Below are 12,713 nucleotides of genomic sequence, written 5' to 3'. Positions count from 1 at the left end.
CAGACAGAACAAAGATGTATAATCACATTCCGTAAATGAAATGGAAGAAAGACATGGAAGATGCTCCTGGCTGGCTAACCCAGCACCACTCTGTCCCCTTCTCCCTTCCCCACACATTACAGAGCTTGGGAGAGTTAAGCCCTATTTCCTCGACCTCTCTTACAACCAGCAGTGGCCAGGAGATGCACTCCTGGTCAAGGAGACTGGAGCAGAAGTCCACTGTGAATCTGTCAAGATCGTTTTTGCTATACTAGTAAACAAAAGATAGGTGCCCTGGCCCTGGCCCTTCTTCCTTTATCCCTATCCTGGATGTAGATGTGTCATCTGGAGCTGCAGCAGCCGTTTGGTCATCATGAGGTAAAGATAGCATTACAGAGAAGCCACCTGTTTCCAACTTCTTAATAAATAAAAAAAGATAACCTCTCATTTGCTATCCACTGCTAGGTTTTCTGCTCTTTGCCACTGAAATAATTGGTAACTATCCAGAAGGTATAATTATTTCTATCTGAGGGGCTCAGGGAAAAGGTTTTACAGAAGAGATAATCCTTAAACTAAATCTTGAAAGATGACTGAATGCCGCCTTGCTTGAGCAGGAGGCAGAGCTGAGCAAAGGAATGAAACCTGCCACACAATCAGCCTGCTCAGTGTTTCCATGAGGGTGTGGGGCTGGGGGTCTGCGGGAATAAGGACAGGCTCGCAGCCAGTCTGGAGACAGAGCAGCCACAGACAGTCCCATAAGCCCCGAAAAGCAAGGGAGTGGAAGCGCCCGCGGGCCTGTGTGCAGGGCTGCACAGCCCCCAGACACGGGTAAGCGCCACGAGGCCCAGTTCATCTCCATCATGCAGAGAGGCCACAGCCTGGCTGCAGAACCAGGCAGACACAGGCTGGAGTGGCTCTGCCGGTGGAAAGGCACGTGGCGATGGCCGTTCCTTGATGGCCCTGGTCTGACTCTCTCATCTACGAAACACGCTTCACAGGCGGCAGCTGAGACTTCATGAGACGACGGACCAAATACATAGGCAACCGCAAACGGGAACCCTTCCGCAGACCTACATTCCTGATCAGAACAAAGCCGGCGCAGGAGCGAGTCTGCCCCCTGCGCTCCGGCCAGCGTGCCCCACCTGACGATGGGCAGCTTGGTGAAGGGCACTGGCGGCAGCATAAGCCCGTCTGGGAGGGTGAGGAGCTCCATGGTCCCGGGACACTTGGAGGTGTAGTTCTCCAGGCTCTGTGTCACATCCTTTTTTTCTGATGAGAAAACAAAAATAAAGGTTAATTAAACCAAAGAAAAAGGAGGGGAGGGTGATTTTTTTTTTTGCTCTATTTTTTTGAGCAAAAATAAAATTCTTAACCCAATACTTGACAGTCCAATGAGTGCAATCTTCTGACAGAAATAAAGGGGCAGCGACCACAAGAGACAAAAGGAAGACAGAAGCTCTGTTCAGTTTGTTTAAATCACTGGTGGCTGCTCCACATAAGGGTCTGTGGATAAAAAGGAAATTAAGCTACCATCTCCTAGGAGATTTCATTTTCCAAGAGAATAAAACCTTATCAAATTTCAAGAAAGTCAATGGGCAGGCAGGACTAGAGAATTGGTACATTTTATTACTTAACAAATATTTTTCCAGCAATTACTAGGTACCAAGCAAAACGCCAGGGCCTGTCCCCAAGGAGTGCACAGTCCATCTGTATAACAGATATTTAAGCAAATAATTACAAATCAATATTTTTATTTAAAAGTAAAGCTTTGTGAGATGAGGCTGCTTTTCTCCACCTCACCCCCATGGCCTCTCACTAGGAGGAGGAGGGGAGGATGCAGGTAATAGCGAAAGTTTGCTCATCACCCACAAGCGGCTCTAGACACAAGCTCACAGACTCTGTGACTCCCCGGAGCTAGAGAGTGCTTCCTGATGGAAAACCCGTGGTAATTCGGGAAGGCAGGCATCGCTGTGCCCGTTTTGCAAATGAGAAAACTGAGCCCAAATGAAGTGAAAGGACATGTCAAAAATCCCAAGTTTGGGGCTTCCCTGGTGGCTCAGTGGTAAAGAGTCTGCCTGCCAATTCAGGGGACACGGATTTGATTTCTGTATTGGGAAGATCCCACATGCCTCAGAGTAGCTGAGCCTGGGCACCGCCACTCCTGAGCCCACGAGCCCTAGAGCCCTGCTCTGCAGCAAGAGAAGCCGCCGCAAAGAGAAGCCCCCACTCACCACAACTAGAGGAAAGCTTGCGCAGCAACAAAGACTCAGAGGAACCAAAAATAAAGAAATACATAAATAAAATTACATTAAAAAAAAAAATCCCATGTTTGCCCCTCAGCCTGTGGCATCCTCACTCCCACACCATTTAGAAGAGAGAAGGCGTCAGGAATCGGAGGTCCACGCCCGGCCTGCTTCCTGTCCCGACTGGCAGGGAGGGTGGAGGACTCGGGGGGGAACAGGGGAGCAAAGCGCCAGGGTGAGGCTTCGGGCCGGGCAGTGAGGCCGGGTTCCAGGACACGGTCTGCTTCCTCCCCATCTGTGGGTTGACCACCTGAGTGGGAGCCCTGTCCTTCCATCTACAGAATGGCTAAGAGGGAAATGAGGTAACGGATTAAAAACAGGCTGGTGGACGCAAGGACGTTTGCGGAGGAACGGTGAGACTGTCACCGCCGTCACGGGGCCTGCAGGTCCAGGAGGCTGGCATAGCACGCAGGGCCACACAGGGAGGCCACGGGCTCCCTGACCGGAGACTGTACAGAACAATGGCCAGACGGGGGTGGCCCAGTTCTCAGGCATGTCTATTAGTGGGTTAAGGGGCTTTCTGTGTCTAAGCATCATCCCTTAGGGAGCAGGAAGGCAGGAAAGTAATCAGAATCAGCCTGGATATAATAATACAGTAATGCCAATCTGCAGCACAAACAAAATTCTTTAATCAAATCATCTTCAACTTACAGGTGGTAAATCTCCCAACACAGCGTATTGAAAAGCAGAGACATCACTTTACTGACAAAAGTCCAAATAGTCAAAGCTATGGTTTTTCCAGTAGTCATGTACATATGTGAGAATTGGACCATAAAGAAGGCTGAGCACCAAAGAATTGATGCTTTTGAACAGTGGTGTTGCAGAAGACTCTTGAGAGTCCCTTGGACTGCAAGGAGGTCCAACCAGTCCATCCTAAAGGAAATCAGTCCTGAATATTCACCAGAGGGACTGATGCGAAAGTTCCAGCACTTTGGCCACATGATGCGAAAAGCCAACTCACTGGAAAAGACCTTGATGCTGGGAAAGACTGAAGGCAGGAGGAGAAGGGGACAACAGGATGAGACAGTTGGATGGCATCACCAACTCAATGGACTTGAGTCTGAGCAAACTCTGGGAGGGACTGAAGGACAGGGATGGCATGCTGCGGTCCACGGGGTCGCAAAGAGTCGGACACGACTTGGCAACTGAACAACAACAAAATCTCCCAAAGGGCTCCCACTGAGAGCACTTTAGTGAGCTAACTTGCCTCACGTTGGGCAGATACTCATAGGCTGGGCACCTGATTAGGAGGAGCTATGCTCTCCCAGTAAGCCCTGCTGAAATGAAGACAGGTATGAACCTGTGAGTGATGCTCAATGCCTCCTACAAAGTTACCCAAGGAGGAATGGTACCCAGCTGTCCTGCTGGCTGACTGCAGTAAACAGGATGGACACAGTGGGGACGTGGACAGCCGTGGGCCTCACTGCAGGGTCTCCGGCTGGGAACTTCCCCAGTCTGGGCCTTAGCCTCTCCTTTTGGGCACTTCTCCCAGCCAGGATTTCCCACGTGGGATATCAGGCTGGCTGTGAAAGCCAGGTAAAGGGTGAACACATGTTCACTTATTTCCCTCGGTCTCAACAGACCCCTGCTCTCCAGCCGAGCCCATGACTCCAGCCACATGCACTTGCCTTCTCCTCCATCAGGGGAAACCCTATTGCTCTCTAGAGATGACAGTCGGGCAGCCACCTGCCTCTGGAGCAGAGCAGGGGCTCCGGAGACATAACCAACTCATGAGCTACTTTCCAGCTAACTCTCCCAGGAGTGATCGGCACCAGTAAGGCAACATGGCTGCAGCAGGGAAAACAGGGCTGGCTTCCAGGAAAATGGACTGTCACATAACTTCATGTGTGTCTGCAATGTGGGGCCTCCTCCAAGACACAGGATTCCTCAGAGACACGAGACATCTGCTGAAGAAACTCCACGACTGACAACAGAGGATGAACACACGTTTGCTGGGCAGAAAAGTAGGCTTCGTGTCCAGAGGAAGAAATGTAGAAACCCTCAGAGATGGAAAATGACAGAGCACGCTCAGATCTGCTGCAGGCAGCCTGCACGTCCACAGTACAGTCCACGGGGCCAGCGCTGCTCTTAGCACAAAGCACTGGGAAACACCTGCATCATTAGGATGATTCCATGCACTGAGCACGTGCTTTGGGCCAGATCCTATATTAGGCCCCTCAGAGGCGAGGCCCCAGGGAATACAGCAGAACTCCAAAGCCTCTCCATCCAAAACAGGCATGCGACACCCTCCCACAAAGTTCCTGCTCTGGAGAGAGGGTCTGGGTATTATCATCTCCTTTTGAAAGGTAATTAAAATGAACTCATGGACAATCTAGGAAATTTGATTGTGGATTGGTGTTAAATGCTATAAAAATTAATTATTAATATTGGGATATAACATTAACACTGTGATTCTATTAGAAAATGTCCGCTTTTTTTTACCAATGCATACTAAAGCGTGAAGGTGTGAAATGGAATGATGCCTCTGGGGTTTGTCTTTAAAATAATTCAACAAATAGGAAAAGTCAGAGATGAAGAAAGTGAAAGTCGCTCAGTCGTGTCTGACTCTTTGCGACCCCGTGGACCATACAGTCCATGGAATTCTCCAGGCCAGAATACTGGAGTTGGTACCCGTTCCTTCTCCAGGAGATCTTTCCAACCCAGGGATCAAACACAGGTCTCCTGCATTGTGAGCAGATTCTTTACCAGCTGAGCCACCAGGGAAGCCCAGAGATGAAGTAAATATGTAAAAATCTTGATACTTTCGAATCTGGGTGACTGTTACATGGGAATTCATTTTATTGTTCTTTACACCACTATGTTGAAATTATTTCACGGCAAAAATATTTAATGAGCTTGATGCAGTGAAATGATTTGCTCCAGGTCATACAGACAGGAAGAGATCTGAGATTCAATCCAAGTTGGCTGAGTCTTCCTGTCCCCACCGATCAGGCCTGATGATGGAGACCCAGCATTACCGAAACAGACACAGAAAGTCAAGGCCACGGAGGCTGCTCACCTCCGTTCCCCAGGCCAAGCTGGGGGGAAGCCTGGGACCAACCCGAACGTCCTAACCACACGACAGGGCCACTGGGACGTGACGAGTCCTTAATGAATGTTACTAAAAATCAACCATCTTAGCCTACCCTGGCTGCCGTGACAAAGCACCATCGATCCTAACTTGAACAGTAAACATTTACTTCTCACAGTTCTGGACACTGGGAGGCCCAAGATCAAGATGCCCGCAGATCCAGCTCCTGGTTTGCAGACGTCCACTTCTCATCGCGGCCTCACCTGGCCTTTCCTCAGGTTCGTGGGCACAGAGGGAGGAAGGGCCCCCCCCGACCTAATCTAAACCAGTCACCTCCTAAAGACTGGCCCCGCCAAACACCACCACCGTGGGAGTCGGGAGTTCGATGTGTGAATCTGGAGCGGACACAAGCACACAGTGACATCAGCGGGTCTTGCTCGGTTCCAACCAGAACATCCAAAAATTATTTCAGGCAAACTGTAGCACCTAATACGCTTGAGAGCTTTTTCTATCCTAGAAACTGAAGAAATCAGGCAAACAGAACATTTTTAATAAAAGCCTAGTTATCACCTAACCAGACTGTTCTTTACAGGAGTAGAAAATACTGTCATCAAGACTTCTGGCCACAGGCCACTTGCCATTCCAGGACTCGACAATGACATGAAAACCAGCACATCGTGACTTCACGGTTTGACTGTTCTGGTCTCTCCTAAGTAATCATCTGAGACAACGATGTGTGCATTAGCTCAGTTACGATACTATAAACAGGTAGAGAAGAGAAAGAAGTATTGGACTGGCCACAAAGTTCGTTCTGGCTTTTCCATAATATGGAAAATCGATAAGATGTTATGAAAAACTTTTTGCCCAAGCCAATGTAGCTTTTCCTCCAAATCTGAATTAAGAAAACTGATGAAGGAAGGTGGGGGAGAGGGAAGAATACAGAGGAAAAGCACAGATGTGGCCTGAAACAGTCAGAAGTGACACTTTCAGGATCGATTCCAGAGCCTCCACGTGGCGCCAGCTCTGTCGTCTTTGCTGTGCTGACTCGGAAGCAGCCACAGACACAGAGGTGGCCTGACAGCTTTCTAAGCAGCAACGATCACCAAGCGCTTCACCCGCCCCCGTGGCCAGGGGATCACCTGCCCCCCCCACCCCCCCTCCACACTCGGACACCCACAGAAAGTCGGACCTAACAGGCTAACATCTCAGCTTCTCTCCATTCGATCAGAAAACATCCTTAACGATGACTCTGTGCATTACTTGCCTCCTCTTTGGGTCATAAAGAGTAACGTGATGGAGTGATGCCGAAGACCACTGTAGGACCCTCGTGCTCTGCTGGTGGGATGTAAAATGGAGCAGCCCCTGCGGAAAACAGTTTGGGGGCCCCTCAAATAGCTAAGCGTTGAGTTACCGTGGGATCCAGCAGTTCCGCTTCTGGGATCCACCCAAAAGAAGGGACTCAGACGGACACCTGTACACGTGTTCACAGCAGCACTGTTCACAAGTGTCCATCAAAGGGTGAATAAACAAAATGTGCCACACACATAAAACGGAATGTGACTCAGCCTTATGAAGGAGGAACATTCCGATCTGTGCTCCAACAAAGATGCACCTTAAGGACAGTACGATAAGGGAAATGAGCCAGTCACAAAAAGAAAAATACACTCTGATTCTACTTACAGAAGGCACCTAGAATGGTCAAATCCACAGACAGACAGCAGAGTAGAGGCTACCAGGAGCTGGTAGCAGGGACCGGAAATATTGTTTAGTGGGTCCAGGGCTACTGTTTGATAAAAAGAAAAGTTCCAGAAGTAGAGAGTCGTGATGACTGCACAACATGATGAATGCCCTCGATGCCAATGAATCGTGCACTCAGGGACTTCCCTGGTGGTCTACCAGCTAAGATTTCATGCTCCTGATGCAGGGGGCACAGGCTCATTCCCTGGCCGGGAACTAGATCCCACAGGCCACAAGTGAGGATCCTACATGCCACAATGAAGACCCAGTGCAGCCAAATCAATAAATAAACAAAAATAAATATTAAACAAAGACAGAATGGCAAACCTTATGTTTATCTTACCACAATTTTTAAAAATCAATGAAAAAATAGTAACATTGTGTGCCGGGCACAGTTAAAGGTCCTGGAGATAGAGATGTTTAGACACGACCAAGGATGCCACAATCTAATTAATCTATTCATTATCTGTGACTTAGAGTAGAAGGGATTTGATGTCAGAGAGGACACAGGAGCTGCAGAAGATGTGGGATTCAAGCCTGGGACCAAGAGGAAGGGCTGCAGAGTCCAGTGGAGGTCAGGGTCAGGGGTCATCTGATCCGAAGAAGACAGCCCGCCCAGATGGCCTCAGTACATGACATTACAGAGAACACACGGGTATCATGAAACGTGATATCCAGCCAGTGAAGCGTCTTAAAAGCAAGAAAAATGAACTTGGCTTTCCCTCACTCACAGACACATCCAGGCAGCACATGGTCCAACTACAAAGGCTGCGAGAGTCACGTGCCGCCACTGCAAAGATGAATGAGCCGCCAAACCAGCAGGTACAGAGTGAGTCCTGTCATGTGCCGAGAAACAAGCCTCTCCGTGACGTGGACTGACCGACTCAGATCAACCTGCACTGAGCCGCATTAACTGCTTCCCATCGGCGCTACTTTCTACTTTCTGTTCACTTAATTTATGTGGTAACGGGTCGGAGGCCCTGAGAAGCAATCATTCAAGTACACCAGAGACTAAATATTTTCCCTTGTTGTTCTCAAGTTTATAAACATGTTCTACCAAAACGAAAGGCAATGATGCAAAGCCATCAACTTGTTACATAACCAGCTATTTAAAACACTACCTAGAAAATGTGTAAATATCTGTAGAGATCTCAATATAACTCCCAGAAGGGAAGATGATCTTAAGAATCGAGACTTAATAAATGATTAGCAAGAAACTGCACATCCAATTATGAGGTAATGGTTAGATAAGCTATGGTGCAGAAACATAATGCAAATGTATGCAATCATTAAAAACAGCATTTATAAAGAATCTGCAGCATGAAAAATGTTTTATGATATACAGAAAATCAGGATTCAAAATAATATTTTTGAAATAAATGTAATTTCAAAGATCAATCCAAATTAAAAAAAGAAAACAATACAAAAGAAATACGTAAAATATTAATGGTGTGTGTATTTGCCCATGTAGGGTTATACACAATTTTTCCTTTCTGTTTATATCTTTCAAGACTTCTAAAAGAAGCATTTACTATTTGTATAGTAAAAGTTATTCTGGGACTTCCCTGGCAGTCCAGTGGTTAAGACTCTGTGCTCCCAATGCAGAGAGCATGGGTTCGACTCCTGATAGGGGAACTAAAATCTCTCCTGACGCACAGCGTGGCCAAAAAAATTCCAAAACTACTTAAAATTGAGTTTTCAGAAAGCTTTGTGAAGGAAAATCAGCACCCATTCATCGACGTTCCCTAGCAGTGAAGAACACAGCGCCCTAAAATGTCAGTGGAGGCAGCCGTGTCGAGGGTCCCCGCCCTGCCAGAGGCGGTTTCTGTAAGGACATCGACAGCCCTTCCCAGCCCCGCTGCCACCTTCAGAAATGCTGAGAAACCCCAGCAGTGCAGCGAGTGACGCTGAGTGAGGGCTCCCTACCCACCAGGCACTGTGCCAAGCAGCGTGCAGGTGTCATCTCATTAAGCCATCCCAGCACCTTAGGGAAGAGATGTCACTGCTCTCCCAGCTTCACAGATGAGCAAACTGAAGCTGAGAAAGGTCTTAATCTGGGTCAGAGTGCCTTCTACTTCCCCTGCAGGCTCTCACTTGTCATCAGCTGCCATCAGATGCTCAGCCATCTCCCTTTCTTCTAAAACTACTTCATATTTCATTCAACGTTCCTTTAACAAAGACCAACTCTCTGCCCTATGAAAGGAAAAGCCCTCCCTTAAAAGGTTCAGCTGGATCCCCTCACTTTCAAGGACCACGAGATCACCTAACTCCTCAGCCTCCTCCAACACCTAGCGGGGTCTCAGTGAATACATGCAAAGAAATAATTTGGGAAAGGTAATGTTAAATTAATTCAGTTCCACATTTATCGACTATCTTCTGGGTAAAAAACACTGTCCAAAATGATGAAAGGTGAGTAAGCAAGACATGGTCTGATCCCCAAGGAGCCAGTAATCTAGTGAGGGAACCAAGTGATGAAATTAATCTCAGGACATAATGAAACGGTATTTAATTGAAAATAAGGTAAAGTAATGAAGAGGGGAAGAGGAAGGAATTATTACTCTCTTAATAACATTGGAAACAGGAAAAGTACAAGGACCGAGCAAGCTAGCATAAAAGAGCATGAAAAAAAATTGATTTTAAAGGTTCAAAATATATGAAACACAGATAACGTAGATGAAGAAAGAATGAAATTAGGCTGAAAAGATGGCTTGAGTCAAATCCTGAGCATCCTCGAGATGGAGCTGGGCCTTTACTAGACAGAGGATGGCCAGTCACTGCAGCTTCTTAAGGAAGAGAAGGACGTGATTTAGTTTGCGTTTCAGGGAGATAATTCTGGTCTCACTGCAAAGAGTGGATCAAAGGAGCAGAGCAAGGAACAGGACACAATATTAGCAGCTGGCTGCACCAATCCAAGAAACAGGTGTTGAAAGTCTAGCTTTTATATAGAGCTTGGATAAACAACATTAGGTCCTAATATAAAGGACAGAAAACTATAATCAATATCCTATGATAACTCATGATGGAAAAGAATATTTTTTTAAAATGTTGTGTATGTATAACTGAGTCACTTTGCTATACAGCAGAAATTAGCACAACATTGTAAATCAATGATATTTCAATTTTTAAAAAACTGATTTAAAGTACAGGCCAAACAATAAGAGATGTAAAAGAAAGAAACAAATGAGCATTAGAAATTTAAAAACCAGAAGTCTGAACCAGGGAAGTGATGGTGGAAGGGGGAAGAAGAGTCCCATGGGAGAAAACTTCAAGTATTTAAAACATAAGGAATGCATCCAGGCAACACACAGGACAGAGGAGAACGGGAACAACATGAGAAGGACTCCAACAAGCTTCAAGCCTCCAAGAGGAAGAAAACGGCAACACCCTCAGGGGAGAGAACTGATGCAATGGAGGCTCCCACGCCACTCGAAGGACCCACCAGCCTTCACCTGGAAACCGAAGCTCAGAGATCAGGAGCGGATGCGTGACTGTATGAAACCAGGAACGAGATGTTAGTTTGAAAACAAGTACCCCGACAGCTTAACTTTCAAAGCCTCACCACAAATCTTCACAGACCCTTTCAAATGTACGCCTTCATTGATCCACCTTGTCATTTCTAGCTTTCAAAAACCTTGTTTCTCGTAACTCAAATAATCACTTTGGGGGAACACTAACTTCACAGTGTTCTTAAGCCAAAAGTTTCTTTTCCAGCTGCTCCAGTTTCTTACCCAAGGAAGTGTGTGAAACAAATGCATTTCTGTATCACAGCACTGAAACTAAAAAAAGAAAAAAACCTTTTTGATTTTATGACATATGATCACAAGTACAACATAACAAAAGACTTTGTTCTGCAGACACTCCTAACGCGTCCGATGCACCACAGTGCAGGAGGCCCCCAGTCCCGGGTGCCGTGGGCCACCCACGGTCTGCTCTGCAGCGGAGCTGATGGCAGAGCCAGGAACGGGGAAACGAGGGAAACGAGGGAAACGAGGGAATGGGAACACTCCACTAGAAGTGTCTGCAAAACACCTAACTCTGCTTTCCTGCCCTCCCTCAGCCCGAGCACACAGTGAAGTGGGCCTGAGGGTCCATCCCGTCAGGATGAAGCCCCCAGGACAGGCTTTTCCCAGGCCAAGGCCCAACCCACACGGAAACTGGCAATGGCCAACTTCTCATGCATTTTCTTAGGGCTGAGTCGCAAAGCAATGAGCTGGCGATAAAATGAAGGAGAAACTGAATACGTTGAGTCTGACATTTCCTATCTCATCCCATCCTTGTCTTTCAAGCAAATGACAACTGCTTCTGAGCTCCGAGATGGCCTTGGTGCAGAGACAAGCCAGAAGCGTGGTCTCTGACACCCACCCCATGCAGGCTCTGGTGGGTTGCCTCCAACAAGGTCACCAGTCACCCGGCACACTCAGGCAACGGCGACTGCTGAGGCCAGCGGACACAGCCAGGGTCCAAACCCCAGTTTCTGCAAATACCACACAGCAAGCAGCCCTCAGGCATATTAGCCCACTTCCTCCCATCCGGGTACGAACCAGATCCGACCCTGTGAGCCTCCGAGATGAGGGCAGATGGGGCACCTTCAGGGAGGCGCGGCCGTAGACGAGCTCACCTCCTCTGTGTCCGTTTCCTCACTGTAAGATGAGCCCAAGCCCAGCAGCTACCCCTCTGGGGCAACTGTGAGGATTAGAGCAACCCCTCCCCATAAGAGCACAGAATGCAGAAGGCGCACGCGACGGCCGCACACTCTCAGGACCAAGAAACCTGTGTTAGGGCAACTTTGAAAGGTGCTGAAACTGAGCAAAGATAGAAGAGGCAGACACTCTGAAAAAACACACACCAGCTGAGAGAGTGAGAAAATGCAGCGATTGAGCTTTGGGGGAGCGGGACGGCAACACATGAGCACAGGCTCACGAGGAGGTGAGGACACCTCCACCTGGAAAGCAGGACTGAGAGCTCAGACTGCGGACCAGGCCCCCGGGCACGCGGGAACCCTCGGAGAGGGGGCGCGGATCGGGGCCTCCTCTGCCCCGCCGCCTGCTGCAGATGTGCACCCACGTCCTCAGCAGTCCCAGAAGGAGCAGTCAGCTGCCAAACACAGGGTGCTGCTGGTGACACTGTAACTTGTCTCACTGGTTGCTGAGTCACCAAGTCGTGCCTGACTCTTCGCGGCCCCATGGACTGCAGCACGCCAGGCTTCCCTGTCCATCACCATCTCCTGGAGTTTGCTCAGACTCATGTCCATCGAGTCGGTGATGCCATCCAACCATCTCATCCTCTGTCATCCCCTTGTCCTCCTGCCCTCAATCTTTCCCAGCATCAGGGTCTTTTCCAATCAGTCAGCTTTTCGCATCAGGTTGCCAAATTCCAGAACATGTGAACAACGGGAGCCTGAGCTAAGCAATAAGGAAGGAGTTGATATGACTGCCTTCCAGTAGCACAGGCCCTCTGCTGGGTATGGAGTGTCTCAATCCATTCCTGAATGGTTCCCACCTTAGAGATGAACGAAGTCAGCCTGAGAGCATGTGCAGAGCTGCTTCTGCTCCTGCCGCTCGCTCTGCGGCCACGCCCGCCCATCCGAGCTCCTCCCCACGGACGAGAAAGCCCAGCCAGAGCCAAGCATCCCTCCCCGGAACAGCTTGTGGGATCTTAGCCCC

At 48.4% G+C, this 12,713-nt stretch overlaps 1 protein-coding gene across 4 annotated transcripts in view; it reads right to left on the bottom strand.

Annotated features, from left to right (window-relative positions):
* TRAPPC9 (trafficking protein particle complex subunit 9) overlaps positions 1 to 12,713 on the bottom strand; it is a 386,986-nt gene that overhangs the window by 309,778 nt on the left and 64,495 nt on the right. For all 4 annotated transcript variants that reach the window (XM_061123133.1, XM_061123135.1, XM_061123134.1 and 1 more), the window contains one exon: positions 1,122 to 1,248. In XM_061123133.1, coding sequence (XP_060979116.1) covers positions 1,122 to 1,248 — 127 coding nt within the window. The remainder of the gene's footprint in view (positions 1 to 1,121; positions 1,249 to 12,713) is intronic.

Source organism: Dama dama, chromosome 21 (assembly GCF_033118175.1).
Source record: "Dama dama isolate Ldn47 chromosome 21, ASM3311817v1, whole genome shotgun sequence".
Classification (NCBI taxonomy): Eukaryota; Metazoa; Chordata; class Mammalia; order Artiodactyla; family Cervidae; genus Dama; species Dama dama.
The sequence above is the reverse complement of the archived record's forward strand: the minus strand, read 5'-3'. Positions and strand labels throughout refer to the sequence as shown.